The 17,035-nt window shown below is 44.6% G+C and overlaps 2 protein-coding genes across 2 annotated transcripts in view; both read left to right on the top strand.

Moving 5' to 3' along the window:
• Window positions 1–2,276, top strand: part of ADAMTS19 (ADAM metallopeptidase with thrombospondin type 1 motif 19) — a 121,513-nt gene extending 119,237 nt beyond the window's left edge. Inside the window, exon 23 of the mRNA XM_081213568.1 lies at window positions 553–2,276. Within this exon, the coding sequence (XP_081069694.1) occupies window positions 553–704 (152 nt within the window). The 3' untranslated portion in view covers window positions 705–2,276. The remainder of the gene's footprint in view (window positions 1–552) is intronic.
• A 1,317-nt stretch (window positions 2,277–3,593) lies between these two features.
• On the top strand, window positions 3,594–16,505 carry MINAR2 (membrane integral NOTCH2 associated receptor 2; the record flags this gene model as incomplete). Its single annotated transcript, XM_081213930.1, has 3 exons — window positions 3,594–3,883; window positions 14,968–15,213; window positions 16,326–16,505. The coding sequence occupies exons 1-3, from the start codon at window positions 3,719–3,721 to the stop codon at window positions 16,503–16,505; spliced, it is 591 nt and encodes a 196-aa protein (XP_081070056.1). The 5' UTR covers window positions 3,594–3,718.
• Window positions 16,506–17,035: the final 530 nt, after the last annotated feature.

The raw sequence follows: 17,035 nt of genomic DNA, 5'->3' as shown, positions 1-17,035 counted from the left end.
GGACAACTCTGGGGTTGCGACACTCATCTCGCTTTATTGGCCGAGGGAGCCGGCGTACAGCTTCCAGGTCAGGTGGCCAGCATGACTAAGCCACTTCTGGCGAACTAGAGCAGCACACGGAAACGCCGTTTACCTTCCCGCCGGAGCAGTACCTATTTATCTACTTGCACTTTGACGTGCTTTCGAACTGCTAGGTGGGCAGGAGCAGGGACCGAGCAACGGGAGCTCACCCTGTCGTGGGGATTCAAACCGCCGACCTTCTGATCGGCAAGTCCTAGGCTCTGTGGCCTAGTGCCACACCTTACTCCCTAGTAAATTGCATCCTTTATCTCTAAGTTTCGAAGCGTTTTTTGCCCTTTTGCTTCTATAAAACCACCTTGTTAGGTGCGTTTCATTTCTAAGTCGCTTTGTTGTTGTTGTTTTGCTGCCTGTACATAAGAGGCTTCCTGCGCTATGCACCCACCATACGTTTCACACCTTAGAAATGCAATTCAGAGCCGTTGACATATACACCTGCATTGATGCCCCTTTTGATTTTGTGTCGTTTCACAGCTGCCTTAACGTTCAAGTGCCTTGGAGACCAGTGGCCTGTATACTGCAGAGTGATACGAGAGAAGAACCTTTGCCAAGACATGAGGTGGTACCAGCGTTGCTGTGAGACGTGCAGAGACTTTTATGCTCAGAAAATTCAGCAAAGGAGTTGACCTCTGGCAGGCAGACTGGCTGGGTAGCTCTCAGCTCTTCACAGCCACACTATTTATAAACACACACAAGAGCACGCTTTTTCAGACCAAATATTATCAGATTACATATAATTTAATCAAATTAATTTATTTTTGCCTGCCAATACATTTTTATTTTTTATTTTGGTTAAACAGCTTTTTTTGGTTTTGTTTTATGCTCAGAGTTTCCATAATTAATTTTATATGAATTATTTTGGATACATTTATCAGATTTTTTAAAAATTACTACAGTATTTTAAATGTTTATATTCAGTAAGCCAATATGTCTTTTTTTTCCCACACCCAACCTCCAAAAGACAGATAATGAGCACAATACTGTGCATTGTTTAGTGTGCTAGTCCTTCTCACTTGCAGTTAATGGGACTTAAACACACTTAACAGTCCACAACATTGTGCAAAGTAATAAGTCATCATATTACCCTGATTTTTTTTATTTGTTTTTAGGTTAATAGTTTTGCTGTGTATGGAAATGAGATCCGCTTTATTTTATTGTAATTTTTTTATGCTTTGTGTCAGATTGACTTCAGAAATTTTTGCAACAGGTTCTGGGGTGAGTTTATCTAACAGCATTGAACAGGTTATATTACAGAATGTATTGGAAAAATCAATTCTTGTTTTATTAAGGGCTGAATCAGACTTTCAGAATTGTCCCAATATTTATTTACATGTGACATTGGACCCAGAACATCTATGGACACAGCTACAGCTTCCCATTATTAATTTTCATAATCGCAGCAGCCCATTTTCAACCAACTTAATCGTAAGAATCAATTCCACAAAGTTGTAGGCAGATTCCTTTAAGCGGGCATGGGAAACCTACGGTCCCCCAGATATAGCAGAACTATACCTCCTATTATCCCTGAATTTTTGTGGTGCTAACCTGGGGCTGATGGAGTCTTATAACACCTGGCGGGTCGTGGATTCTTGATTCCTACCACAGATCACTAGCGGCCCAGCGTGACACCTCATGTTTCTCCATGCCCTTAAAAACATACTGTAAGAAATGATCTACTGTAACTTAGAAACTTTTATAAACAAAAATAGACAAAATGACAAAGTAGGGATTTTAATCATGTGTATGAACACATACTTGAACACAAGTATTGAATCAATTAAACACTGTAAAGATTAACACTGAATCTCGGTTGCACTGTTTGATGTAGTGTAGAGAAACATCGTTCTAGAGTTTGTAACATCCTATGAAAGAAATCTGTACTGTTTTTAAACGTGTCATTTGATCTCAAGGGTTTTCAGCGAACGATCCACACATAGCTCTTGGTGCTCATGTGGTTTGCACATGGAGAGAAACCTAATGTTTAATTGGGCTAAATTTTCAGGTTGTTTTTTTTAAAAAAAGTTTTAGAAGATAATTTTGTGATAAGCTTCTTTGTTTTTTTAAAAAAAGATTTTTTATAAAGATAGTTTTGCAATTTTGTGAAACGTGAACAAGGCAACTTACATTTTCCTTATGAGAAAATTTTGTATGTGAGTCACGTGATTTTTACATCTTCAATAAATATATATGTATATAAACTCCATTTATATATATCTTCCCTCCCCCCCAAACCTTATAATGTTGGTTGATTTCTGTTGAAAATAAAAAATGAAATGGAGAAAACCAAATATGTCAAGGTGGACCACGCTACCCATCTAGCACAGGGGATTAGCCAGCATGGTGCTCCCAACATGTCATTGGACTTCAACTTCCAACAGTCCTAGCCAACATGGCCAATGTAAGCCCAACAGTTTCTGGAGCACTGTTCTTCAAAGAAATGTTATGAGGATAAATTCTAAATTGCCATTTATTAGTCAGTTCCTGTTCCTTGCAAAGGGGGAGGTTTTACGTCCTGTTTTATTTCTGTGGAATGTAACCACTTTCACTGCCAGACACTCGGTCAGGCTACATTTTTAGCAAGTTGTCCACTACACAATTTCTTTTCTGATCCATCACCGTGCCAGCTCATACCTCATAAGTGTATGTGGGATATTAAGGTCTTTCTACCACAACGTGGAACGCAGGTGGCGCTGTGGGTTAAACCACAGAGCCTAGGACTTGCCGATCAGAAGGTCGGTGGTTCGAATCCCCACGACGGGGTGAGCTGCCGTTGCTCAGTCCCTGCTCCTGTCAACCTAGCAGTTCAAAAGCACGTCAGAGTACAAGTAGATAAATAGGTACCGCTCTGGTGGGAAGGTAAACGGCGTTTCCGTGCGCTGCTCTGGTTCGCCAGAAGCGGCTTAGTCATGCTGGCCACATGACCTGGAAGCTGTACACCGGCTCCCTCGGCCAATAAAGCGAGATGAGCACCGCAACCCCAGAGTCGGCCACGACTGGACCTAATGGTCAGGGGTCCCTTTACCTTTACCACAATGTGCTGTATTTCATGCCAGTGATTATCTTGTGACAGTCAAGAGTGTTTTGAATAGACATCTGAAATGCTGCCGTAGCAATAAAGTTGGGATTGGGTTTGTTTTTTTTAAGCTACATTTTACATTGTAAGCTCTGGTGTTATTTTTATGCATATTTGCTGCAGAAATCGCTACTTCTGCAACTTTTGCTGCACTCACCTCGGGCATCTGGTAACTGATCATCACGTTTAGAGCTTTCCTTTCCGACCAGCTCTTGAAAACAGCGGCTAATCCTTTAAAGCAGTGGTTCTCAACCTGTGAGTCCCCAGGTGTTGTTGGACTACAACTCCCATCATCCCTGAGCTCTGGCCTTGCTTGCTAGGGGTGATGAGAGTTGTAGTTCAATAACATCTGGGGACCTACAAGTTGAGAAAGGCTGCTTTAAAAGGAGCAGCCGTGTTGCTCGTTTTCATGTGCAGACAATAGGATATGTATCTGCCTGACATCAGTCAGCTACAGTTTCAGGTAGGAGAAAGGCAATATCCTTGTTCACTTAATTAATTATAGAAGAAGATAGGAGCTGCTCCGGCGTAGAGCAACTGGCTTTCACCAATACGTAACAGAGAAACATGGATCTCTCTGCACTGCCAAACAACAACCACCCCGACAAATTCCTGCAGCTAGACGTGAAATCCTTAGCAAAAACCTCTGTCTTTTTACAAACCTGGCTAGCAAATTTTCCAGACACACATTTTCCTGGGCAACAGCAATGGCACAACAGAGTCTATTCGCAGGTAAGTTGCTAGAGCACCAGATTCATCTTCTACTAATTCAATGGTTTGTTGTTGTACCTTTTACAGAGAACTTCACTGGACTGGGAAACCCTGTATCCCATCATGGCAACATCCCTGACTTAGTTTTGCTCCTATGCTTTAGACTTAAGTGGTTTGATATTTTAAATTCATTTTTGCTGGCATGATAGTTTCATGTTTTTGGTAGATATTGTCATATGGCATTATAACTGGAGGGCTTCACAGTCAAACCAAACCTAAAGGAAGCAAATCTGAGGGGGGAATACAGCTTTAAAATGAAAGCTGGCCGCCATTGATCAGTTGGTACCACGTCAAAACAATCACCAGTCCTCTCTGGTCTCTTCCCTATATGCTGTTTATCAAGCATTCATCCTGAATTACTTGCACAAATTTGCGAGGAGGTTATACGATACCGGCAGATTATTGAGCATTCATCTTGTTTGTTTGCAGAGAGCTCATACAATGTCACATCAAACAATTCTTACCCAAACTTTCTCCAGTGCAGCTCCCCACGCTTTTCCTATAGCCAAAAATCCAATTGGGGGCGGGCAGGCATGCAAATCTGTTATGCAACTTGAATTTACTGGTATGCCGTTGAATCTCACCCACAAAAGAAGCATCTGGAAGGAACCTTCAGTTATGAAGGTTGTGACAGAGATGCTGTGTGGGAAAGAACCAGGGCTGGATTTAGGTTTGATGAGGCCCTAAGCTACTGAAGGTAATGGGGCCCTTTATATGTCCAGATGTCCTTTGTCAACAAATTGTAGCTGTTTTTTGTGTTGAATATATGCTATATGGTAATTTATGGGCCTAGTAGATATCTAAAGCCATTTGCACATGTTGGCATGCCACCAGTCCATGCAGAATGTAGGCACCCTATATCTAGAAATGAGCAAACCAGTGATATTTTAGGGAGCAGGCTAGCAGGTGGGGCCCATTACTTACATCTAAGGAGCCTACACAACACAAAACACTGTTGCTGTAAGTAGGTTTTAGTTTATTTGTTTTTTATCTTATATTTTTGGAAATGTACATCCAGGTTATTTTCCTTTATTTTATTTTTTTTTAGGCCCCCAAGAGAGTGGGGCCCTAAGCTATACAGTGGTACCTCAGGTTCAGATGCTTCAGGTTACAGATGCTTCAGGTTACAGACTCCACTAACCCAGAAATCGTACCTCAGGTTAAGAACTTTGCTTCAGGATGAGAACAGAAATTGTGTTCTGGCGGCGCGGCGGTGGCAGGAGGCCCCATTAGCTAAAGTGGTACCTCAGGTTAAGAACAGTTTCAGGTTAAGAATGGACCTCCAGAATGTATTAAGTTCTAAATCCGAGGTACCACTGTAGCTTGTTTAGCCTATACATAAATCCGGCACTGGCTAGAACACATATTCTTTAAACACTAGCTCAGCTTATCTCACTTGTGTCATAAGAGCACTTGGGATACATGTGGGGGGACCCTCTGTTCTGAGCACAGGACTTGAGGCTTATTGCCACACAGCTCATGATGGCTGCTGAAAATGTTGGTGTGTGTCCACAGTAAGCCAAGTGTGCACATTCATCAACATTCAGCCTTCAGCATTCACTGTTTAGGGCTGTTTTTCCAGCACTTGCCAATGTGCCGAATCCTGCGCATGGCCATCTAGAAGAGACTTTAAATGCTTTCCCCACAGCAACCACACGCCCTTGGTTCGCAACCCTTTAATAAAATTTGATTTTCAGCAACTGTTACACTAAAGTATTTGCATATATTTCTCTCCCTTCCCCCCTTCCCAGTGTATGTGTTTGGTACCTCATAATGCAGATCAATAAAAACTCTCAGGTTTGTCTGTCAGGGCTTAAAGGAGTTTCCTTTTTTAAAAGAAGAAGAAGAAAGTATGGTCCAACCTGGCAGAGAGAGAGAGAGAGAGAGAGAGAGAGAGAGAGAGAGAGAGAGATGCGAGGCATTAAAAGAAACCCTATATTTTAAACCTTCAGAGAGCTTTCTGGGAGAATGTCTTATTGAAATGTAAAATTAAACAGAAACACATTCCTTGATAGGCCCAAACTTAAAGCCTGATCTTATCCATGCTGACTTAGGAATGAGTCTGACCGATTTCAGCAAGTTTTACTTGGAAATAATTACGTTTGAGATTGCCGCCTTAATTGTTAACGCCCCCCCTTGTTTTAACGATCAAAAAATAAGGAGAAACTGCATATGTCTTACATGTTCCAGATATCAAAATAAACATGATGTACGCACTGTGTAGAATGAATGCTTGATGAATAGTGTGTTTTGTTTTAGGAAGAAAGGCCTAATGAGGTTAAGGGTTAGTTAAGACCGGAATAGGAGGGGTGTGTGTGTTTCGTGTTCCTTTTCAGAAGAGATGTGAGTGACCTCTAGGTTCCTGAAGTCATTAAACCCTGAAAGCAACCTAAATTCCCAGCCCTGGAATTCATTTTATTTTAACAAACACTTGCTTCTTCGGACTCGCTGCCTCCGTGCTGTGTTTGTGAGATTGTCACGACCTTTACCGAGAGATCATTCAGATTAATGTGCCCCCCTGTGCTTCTGAAAGTGCTTTCCTCTGCCTAAAAGTGTTTTCATTTATTTTCCACCAAATTCTGAGGCCGTCATGACAGGTAACTCGGGTTTCAGACCAATAGTCTATCTTTTGACTTTTTAAAAAATCTGCTTTGGGGGAGTCTATTTCCTCCCCTCTCGTCTAATTTCAGATAATGGAAGGTAAAGCCTGCCCAAGCCCTATCGGCCTTTGCACTGAAAATGTTTGCCCCACGAAAGAGAGAGCGGTCTTCCTTTTCTTTGCTAAACCACACACTTAGACTCCCTGGCCCCGATCCAACTACACACGTGCGGCAGCAGCTGGGCTTGTGCACAAGGATGCCTGTTAGAAATACAATAAGCCTGACAATTAGCTGTTTGGTGAGGAGCCTGCTTCAGAACATATGGCCGCTAGCTGGAGTGACTACAATTAACCTTCTCTTTTCCCTAATCACATTATACACCCTTTGTTCATCCACATGAAACCCGTAAGAAGCAAACCTGTCTCATCATTGTGTTGCAGGTGGCAAACTGAACCCAAAAGCTAGTCATTTTACCTATGGCCACCCAACAAATTCCAAGCTCAAACTGAACTTGTGCCCAGCTCTCTCAGGTCCACACCACAATAGCGCTGTAATTGGAGGGTGTGAGACTCTTACTAATAAGACCATGGCTGCAGATTAATCTTAACAGATGTGATGTTCAGGCTCTTTCCTGGCAAGCAGCCACAAAAAAATCCTAGAATCTGACCTTTGTGCTTCTAGTCTAGACTATTCAAACCCTACAAGTGTCCCCATTTTCCACGAACATTCCTGGATTTACAGAAGCCGTCCCAGTTCCTGATTTGATCCCAGAATGTCCCATTTTTCCTTACAACGTCTGTATTTTCATTGGAGAAATGGAGGAGGGTACGGAGTTATGCGACTCCTCCAAACCAAGGAGATACCGTATTTTTCGCCCTATAGGACGCACTTTTTCCCCTCCAAAAATGAAGGGGAAATCTGGGTGTGTCCTATGGGGCGAATGCAGGCTTTCGCTGAAGCTTGGAGAGCGAGAGGGGTCAGTGCGCACCGACACCTCTCGCTCTCCAGGCTTCAGGAAGACATCAGCAGCCTAGGCAGCCCTGCGGGACTTCCCGCAGGGCTGTCTAGGCTGCGGATAGCAGCCTGCTTCCCGGAGCGCTGGGCGCCCTGAAGCAGAGCGCCCCTCGCGCCGGGCAGACATCCGCAGCGTGGGGAGCCCTGCAGGAGTTCCCCGCAGGGCTCCCCACGCTGCGGATAGCAGCCTGCTACCCGGCGGGCGGGGCGCCCTGAAGCAGAGCGCCCCACGTGCCGGACAGACATCCGCAGCGTGGGGAGCCCTGCAGGAGTTCCCCGCAGGGCTCCCCACGCTGCGGATAGCAGCCTGCTGCCCAGCGGGTGGGGCGCCCTGAAGAAGAGCTCCCCTCGCACCGGGCAGACATGGGCCAGCCCCACAAGCTCGGGGGACAGCAGGGAGGCGCAGCGCCGCCATCCCGCTGTTCCTCAACCTGTTTCGGTTTCCCCGACCTGGTTTTGGGGGGGAAATAAAGGGAATTTTTCCCCCTTTATTTCCCCCTAAAAAATCTAGGTGCGTCCTATGGGACGGAGCGTCCTACGGGACGAAAAATACGGTAACTATACATCCTTTAGAAGACATTTGAAGGCAGCCCTGTATAGGGAAGGTTTTTTTAATGCCTAATGTTTTGTTGTATTTTTCTGTATGTTGGAAGAGTGGCTGGGGCAGAAGGATGGGGTATAAATAAAATGATGATTGAATAGGATATCCCTATTTTCATAGGAGAAATATTGGAGGGTATTCTATGTCTGGACGCAGGTGGCGCTGTGGGTTAAACCACAGAGCCTAGGACTTGCCGATCAGAAGGTCGGCAGTTCGAATCCCCGCGACAGGGTGAGCTCCTGTTGCTTGGTCCCTGCTCCTGCCAACCTAGCAGTTCGAAAGCACATCAAAGGGCAAGTAGATAAATAGGCGGGAAGGTAAACAGTGTTTCCGTGCGCTGCTCTGGTTTGCCAGAAGCGGCTTAGTCATGCTGGCCACATGACCCGGAAACTGTACGCCAGCTCCCTTGGCCAATAAAGCGAGATGAGCACTGCAACCCCAGAGTCATCCACGACTGGACCTAATGGTCAGGAGTCCCTTTACCTTTACCTATTCTATGTCCAGGGATAGACTAGCATGTGATTAACCCGAGGCATTTGGAAATACTAATTTGGAGCAAGGAATGGACCTGTTACAAAGCAAACAAGTCCTTTGCCACAAGAAGAGGACAAGACTTAAATTTATGGTACAGCACTACCTAGCAGTTGGGTGTGTTGCTTATATACTCATTACAGTAGATTTTCCTGCAGGCTATCCCTACAGTAAAAGAGCGAATTGAGCCATACCATGCAGACTGGCACGAACCGACTAGGGCTACTGAATTACTCATCACATATAGACTTTAGAAAGCCAAACTAAAGCAGTAGTGAAGATTACCCAAATAAGGCAGCTCTCTCTAGACAATAAGTCCCATTAAACACATGAACTTCCAGGAAAATTTGTAGGATCAGGATGTAAGAGTGTTGTGTGTGAACTGCAAAAAGCAGACATGCGTTGGCTAGAGGTTGTCTGATCCTCAGGTTCCAAAAAACAATTTCCTGCAGGCTTTCCCTTTAATGGTAAGCAATCAGAATTCCATGTGGAAGCTTTTATGATGCAAATAAACTCGTAAGCTTCCTCCCTCCCTCCATTTAACCTCTGTAGTAGTCACAGCGAGGACTGACTGCAACGTCGATCTTCTTGCAATGCTTCCACTTACGCTTGGACACACCAGCCAGTTTTACAGCCTGTGGACCAAGTCACATGGCCTGCCCCCCCCCCCAATTATACTACTTTCTGATCTGTCTGGAGAGCCAGTGTGGTGTAGTGGTTAAGAGCAGTGGACTCATAATCTGGTGAACTGGGTTCGATTCCCCGCTCCTCCACATGCAGCTGCTGGGTAGCTGGTAGCTTCGAGAACACTATCCAACCATCTTGTCCTCTGTCGTCCCCTTCTCCTTGTGCCCTCAATCTTTCCCAGCATCAGGGTCTTTTCCAGGGAGTCTTCTCTTCTCATGAGGTGGCCAAAGTATTGGAGCCTCAGCTTCAGGATCTGTCCTTCCAGTGAGCACTCAGGGCTGATTTCCTTCAGAATGGAGAGGTTTGATCTTCTTGCAGTCCATGGGACTCTCAAGAGTCTCCTCCAGCACCATAATTCAAAAGCAGATGCCTTATACAGATCAGACCAATTGTATCTCTAACTCAGCACTGTCTATTTGGGCTGGGCGACACCTGGTTTTCAACATAGTGATATATCACCAGCTCAATATTGCAATATATATATCACAATGTCTGAAATAAGGATGGATCTACGTAGAGGCATTGGCTGGGTTCACGGTTTTTCCTGCATTCTGATTTTGCTGGTGTCTGCTCATGATTCACTGCCCCCTACAGAAGGCAGGGGAGATTTGAGCTGGCGGAGTTAACGGGTCGCACGAATGGAGAGAAGCAGTGGCTGGCTTCCAGGTTTATCCCCCACTGTGATTTTTGCATAGCACACGCATCATTTGCGATATATTGCCAGGTCAATAAATATGAAACCTATATCACAATATGGTCTTCACAGTGGTTTTCGACCACTGTCTATTCTAACTGCTACTAGTATTCAAGGCTCTCAGGACCCAGGGGTCTTCCTATTACCTGCTACCTGATATGACAAGGATTGCATCGGGGCCCTTTTGTGTGCAGAACATGAGATCTGTCACTGAATAAATGATCCCTCTACATAGCTGTCAAGTGTCCCTTATTTGAAGAGACAGTCCCTTATTCCAGGGCCATGTCCCGCTGCTTTCCCTTATTGATGGATGTCCCTTAAATGTCCCTTAAATGATGTCCCTTAAATTTCAAAGGAAGCAGCTCCTCTCCCTCCCTCCCTGCCGGCCGGCCAGGGAGGAGGGAGGCTCCAACAGTGTTGCTTGGCTGTGTTGCTCACCCAATAAGAAGTCTAAGAATGACTGGGGGGTGGAGCTTGCATGCCTTGTGTGTGGCTAGTTAATGCAAGCTGAGGAGGTTTTTGAATGCTGGACGCCATTTTGTTGCACGTGCTGCTGCAAACTTTGCAGTGCAAAGCCAGGCCGGGGAGCCATCTTAAGTTGAGGCTGCATAGGTCTTGTGGTGCATGTGATTCAGATTCTATTCAGTTGAACCTCTGGTTACAAAGTTGGTTGGACAGTGTTCTCGGAGCTACCAGCATGAGTTTGACCAAACTGCAGGAGGACAGGAAGACTGGAGTGCCTGGAACAGGTGAGGCTGCAGGTCCCTTATTTTGGCTGCTGGTCCCTTATTTTCAAGGCTGCTGCTCCCTTATTTTCAAATCTGTAAGTTGACAGCTATGTCCCTCTAATAGCCATCCCCAGTGGTATGTGGGAGCACATCTGTGATCTAAGAGTGTACTAACACCACGGCACATTGTCTCTTAAGAGTACAGTGGTACCTCTCGTTACGTACTTAATTCGTTCCGGAGGTCTGTTCTTAACCTGAAACTGTTCTTAACCTGAGGCACCACTTTAGCTAATGGGGCCTCCCAGGCTGCTGCTGCGCCGCCGGAGCACAATTTCTGTTCTCATCCTGAAGCAAAGTTCTTAACCTGAAGCACTATTTCTGGGTTAGCGGAGTCTGTAACCTGAAGCGTATGTAACCCGAGGTACCACTGTACATTCTGATATCTGATTTTCTTCTTTCCCCTCAACACTTTTTAAAATAACCATCACACTCAGATCACATTATTTTTATGCCTTTTTCCACATCCATCTCCCACCCCACCCTAATAGCACCAGTAGTAAAATAGCCCTTCTTTTCCACATCCAGTTCGCAAGCCTGAAACATCATTAGCATCTCTGAAGAACTTTAAATACATAATAGGGTGACGGCGACGGCACACGCACACACACACACACACAAGATAAGCTATTGCGGTGGTGCCATTTCAATTAGGCTCATGAAAGCTTGAGGGGGCAAACCACGATTCACAAAAGACATGCAAGATAATCTGATCGGAGGATATGTCAGGGCTCAGAAATGGCATATGGAAACCGACAGGAGCTAAAACTGCAGCTGGCGGGCACTGCAGATCGATTCACTTTCTAGCAGTAGCCGAGGATAATTTTAGAGCTCTAAAACAGGCTTGGCAACTTAGGCATGTGAAAGGGGTGTGAATGCCAGAATCCTCCTGCACAGGGTTTCTTCTAACGATTTCCTTGCAATCTCTCTGGCTGCAATCCGAAAACAGACAGCAATTATTTCGCGTTTGATTACATCTTTTTCTCTGCTTTGCAAGCATGGTGTGTTTACCTGCAACCTTTCCCTTTAATGGTGAACAATCAGAATTCCATCTGGTACACAAGTATCTTCCCAGATAGTCTCGTTTATTCTTCCCATGATTGGCTCCCTCGCTTCTTCATCTGATTGGCTCTGAGAGACGCTACTCATTGGAAGAAGCATCCTTTTGCATGTCGAGGTCCCCAGGGACACCCCAATAACTCACACATCACACCAAATTTTTTGTTTAAGGTTTTTGGCATAATTTTGGCCACAACTTTATTAAAATACAAACATATGAGTGGTTGCTTAGGCACTGGTTGCGACTATCTGCCCCCACCGTGGGGGACAGACTGACATTCCGCACGCCTGCGAAAGTCAGAATAGGGGAATACACTTGGGGGTAGCGACGGAGCAGGGAACCTGCCCTCAGCCCACCCCAAATGCAGCCAGGAGCTCTTGCAGTGGCCCAAGCCCCCTTGACAGGGTGGACAAGCAATAGTTAGCCCCGGATTCCTTTAGCAGAATCCCTTGCAGCAGCAGCAGCATTAGAGGGGCAGGCACAGCCAATCCATGCCCTCAACCAACCAAACCATAAGCCAATGCCTAACTGCAACCGTACAAGTTGTGGCGATTTGCTACGCAGTAGGCAAAAACCAAATGGCCCCAGCCAATCAGCCAGATGGACAAAATTCCTACTGGGCCCCTGCCCCAAGAGCAAACGACCCCATGACAGGCATAGCAAGATCAAAGCGAACAACCCTAAATATAGGGGGCGGGGCGGGCAATCCGATGAACAGGTGAAAAGAGGAAGCCCTAGCCTCGTGCAAGGAGTTTTTGCATTCCTGGTTGTCAATCAACAAATGGCAACATTAACTTCTTCCCAACAATGAGGGAAGCCCCAATCGCATCAGTGGCCAATGATCAATTAGCCCGCCCCAACTTTGGAGTGTCCTGGCGGCCCCCACCGCAACACGTGCTCTCCATGAAGGAGAACGCGCTTTCCTGCACGTCTTGCTTTTTAAACCATGACTTGCACCTGGGAAAATCTTGTGGCGCATATTCCACAACTGATTTTGTTTTCTGCTTTTGAAGCAAGGGGAAAGGGAATGAGGGGTTTGCCTGATGCATGGTGGCGCAGGATTGCAGTTCATGGTCGTGGCTTCTGCTTGGAAACCGTGAACCTTGTCAGGAAGTCAACATTCTGTGAGTTTACACGTAGGAAAGAGGAAAAGGTGCTTTCTACTCTAGGTGCTTCGACCAGAGATCTATCAGAATCCAGATCCGTCAGTTTTCCAATTTCACCCACGTCAAGATGCACCTGTGCCAGTCTCACCAACAGCAACAATTGTTTGATGCAAACTCCTGGCTGGGAATATGTACTTGGTCCAATTATTGTTTGTTCCTTATGAAAATATTGACCCTCACAGGAACAGAAGCAAGAGAGAGAGAGAGAGAAATGGCTGTAAGTGTAGTGGTTAAGAGCGGTAGACTCCTAATCTGGGGAACCGGGTTCGCTTCCCCGCTCCTCCACATGCAGCTGCTGGGTGACCTTTGGCTAGTCACACTTCTTGAAGTCTCTCAGCCCCACTCACCTCACAGAGTGTTTGTTATGGGGGAGGAAGGGAAAGGAGAATATTAGCCGCTTTGAGACTCCTTAAAGGGAGTGAAAGGCGGGATATCAAATCCAAACTCCTCCTCCTCCTCTTCTTCTTCTTCTTCTTCTTCTTCTTCTTCTTCTTCTTCTTCCAAATATAAAGAAATATACCATATTTTTCGCTCTATAAGATGCACCAGACCACAAGATGCACCTAGTTTTTGGAGGAGGAAAACAAGAGAGAGAAAATTTCTGAATCTCATAAGCCAGAACAGCAAGAGGGATTGCTGCGCAGTGAAAGCAGCAATCCCTCTTGCTGTTCTGGCTTCTGGAATAGCTGCGCAGCCTGCATTCGCTCCATAAGACGCACACACATTTCCCCTTACTTTTTAGGAGGGAAAAAGTGAGTCTTATAGAGCAAAAACTACGGTATTTACATCGGACTGAGGATGGCATACACAGGAAGGGGACAGTTGGCGGAGCGGGATCCCTGCATGAAAGACAGGGTAGAAAAAATTATCCCAGACTGAGAGACTGGGAGAAGGAGTAAGCTTAGGTGGGAGATGGGAAGGTCTACTCTGTGTGTAGATAAATGATTGGATGTGCATATATGATATGAGTACAATAAAGGGCCCTATAGTTATTTTATCTCTCTCTCTTTATTTTTTGTTTTTTTAATTTGTTATGTTTTGTAAATTAGGACGATTTTTGTATTTTATGTTGACATTTTTTAAACAAAAATATTATAAAAAGTAAAGAAATTAGGCTTGTGGCATCCATTAACATGATTTGCTTGTGGGGTATTTATATACGTTCATGTCCATCGTTTGTTCAGTCCACACTTTTCAGCACATTTCCTCATCACTTTCCTAACCACAAAAAATAAAATAAAATGAAGTTTGTCTGTTTGTTTAAGCAGATTCGGTGTTCTAGGACGATAATATGCTTTAATATACTTTAACTGTGCAAAGCTAAATTCCTGGCATGAGCTTGAATATCTGCTGCAAAATGCTGATAGTCTGGAGGAAACCTGTAATTCAACTTATTAATGTGTAATAATCATGGTCTTTTATGAAATTAATGATACCTGGCTAAAGTTTTGGGTTTAGAACTGGGATCTTTGAATTGGCATTCCACTTCCAGGGTGAAAAGTAATAGGAACTCTCTCGCTTTGGTGATGATGAATAAGGAAATATACCCGCCTGCTGTCAGTTTTTGCTGCATATGTAGGTAAATTGCTGCTTTAAAATAACGTGTTTTGGCATCAAGTTGCCTTGTATTCATCTATATCTGAATTCCATGAATAATTGTTGAATCTTAGTCAAGCCTTTCTTGTGACCAGGTTGTTAAAGAACTTTTCAGATTCATATAGTAATTTGACCATATTACAAGAACAAAGATGACTGTTCCTCTCAACAGAAGATTTTCAAAGCTATGAGGATTAGCTGATGATTACTGTAAAGGGCTTTGTTAAGCTCCAGAGGAAGTCTGTGAAATAATATGCTCTTAGGTAAATGTTGATGACAGCCTTCATCCTTTTCGTATGTGTATCTTTCAGAGAGAAAAGAAAAATTTACGTGAGCAGCCTATCGTGGAAGTGAGTGAGCCCCATCCTGCAGCGATAGATAAAGCCCTTGGAAAACACATTACACCAATCACCTTGAAATCAACCATCAAAAGAAATCCTCTTTACAGTGATGTCTTCCCTGATGACAGCTGGAAGGAGGGGAAAAAATACCCATCCTGGACTGTCCAAGACTACGACAGACATTCCTTAAACTCTAGCCTGGCTCACTATCTAAAGGTACAATTCTGCAAAATCACATCTGCCCCCACAAAAAAATTATACCGGGGTCGGTAATGTGATGCCCATAGACACCCATGCACCCATAGAGACCTTCCATGATTTGCACATGTCCTCTCCCCCAGCTGAAATTAGACATGAAAGAAGCATTCTGTTTCAGCCAAGTCAATAGTTTGGGGTAATGCCAGCAACACTTTTTCTGGTTTGCAAATATAAGCATGGGCCCCAAAAGGCTGGCAACCCTAGAACTACACTGTTTTATTTGTGCCTGAGATACTGGACATTTAAGTACCTGGGGAAATTGGGTACCGCACAGAGTAAAAGGAGCGCTAAGCTTTGGGACTGCTTGCAGAAGCCCAGATCCTAACTTTTGGCTCTGTGAATGGAAAGTGCTTCCATTCATGTAAGGAAAGTTGCACTTATGGGAGGGGTCGTTCTGTGAATGGAATAAGTTCCTATCGACAGTACGAAAAGCCAGGATGCACGTCAGTGTGTTTTCATTCTTTCTAAATTGTTTATTGTTGCTCCGTTAAGCTTCCATGCCAATGACAGGATTCTAAAGTTTCACAAGTATGTAAATTGGTCAATCACACTGAGTCCGCTGTGCACCTTTTTAGGTATGAATGTGTGCCCCCCCCCCCCCGTCTAGCCTTCATGCTACTAAGTTGAAGTGTCTGAACCATGGGTAGGCAAACTAAGGCCCGGGGGCTGGATCTGGCCCAATCGTCTTCTAAATCCGGCCCGCGGACGGTCTGGGCATCAGCATGTTTTTACATGAGTAGAATGTGTCCTTTTATTTAAAATGCATCTCTAGGTTATTTGTGGGGCCTGCCTGGTGTTTTTACATGAGTGGAATGTGTGCTTTTATTTAAAACACATTTCTGGGTTATTTGTGGGGCATAGGAATTTGTTCTCCCCCCCCCTCCGAAATATAGTCTGGCCCCCCACAAGGTCTGACCCCTGGTCTGAACTGTTGCAGGTTGAAAGCCCTTGGACATATCTGGGGTGGCCATAGTTCATTTTTCAGTGGTAGCCAAAATATATTCAACTGCATGATATTGTTGTTGTTGATTGTCTACGCACAAGAAAGAACCCAGTCAATTTTGTTGCAGGAAAACCCAAACGACCTGCAGTACTGGTTGGAAGATATTTACACACCAGGATATGACACCTTACTGAAAAAGAAGGAGAGAGAAAGGAAACACTCGCGATGTTGCCTCATTGCGCTGCTCCTGACATTGCTGGTTTGCGTCATCATAACAACGGTGACAGTTTGTGTTCTGTTTACCTGATACAGACAAATTCAGCCAATAAAAGTTTCTGGACAATGTTTTCCTTTAAAAATTTTTTTACTGGAAACTGCAATCTGTAGTTTTGTTTTCATCAAAGGGCTAGAAACATCCCACAGCATAGCTGGTTGTCTTTCAAAAGCTACAGTGATTCCAGCATTGCAATCCATTTTTGAAATCAACAGCAAGGTACCTCTTAAATGTGATGACTTTTAGATTACATCCTGAGGGAAAACCTTCTGTACTGAATCTGTCAAAGGTAAGCCGGTCATCGATTGATTCAGTCTCCTCAGCGGTAACTCTGAATAGAGCCAGAAGAATCCAATCTATCTTGTGCCTCTAAGGCAAGGGTGGCCAACATGATGCCCTCCAGATATTTTGGACCAGAACTGCCAATCTCTCTGATGGGATCATCATGCTGGCTGGTGCTTATGGAAGGTGTAGTCCAAAAACAAGTGCGGGATTTACGTATAAGCTAAACAAGCTATAGCTGTTAGGGCCCCACTCTCTTGGCCCACCCCCCCAAAAAAAAA

The sequence above is a fragment of the Podarcis bocagei genome, assembly GCF_964188305.1.
Source record: "Podarcis bocagei genome assembly, chromosome: 11".
NCBI lineage: Eukaryota > Metazoa > Chordata > Lepidosauria > Squamata > Lacertidae > Podarcis > Podarcis bocagei.
The sequence above is the reverse complement of the archived record's forward strand: the minus strand, read 5'-3'. Positions and strand labels throughout refer to the sequence as shown.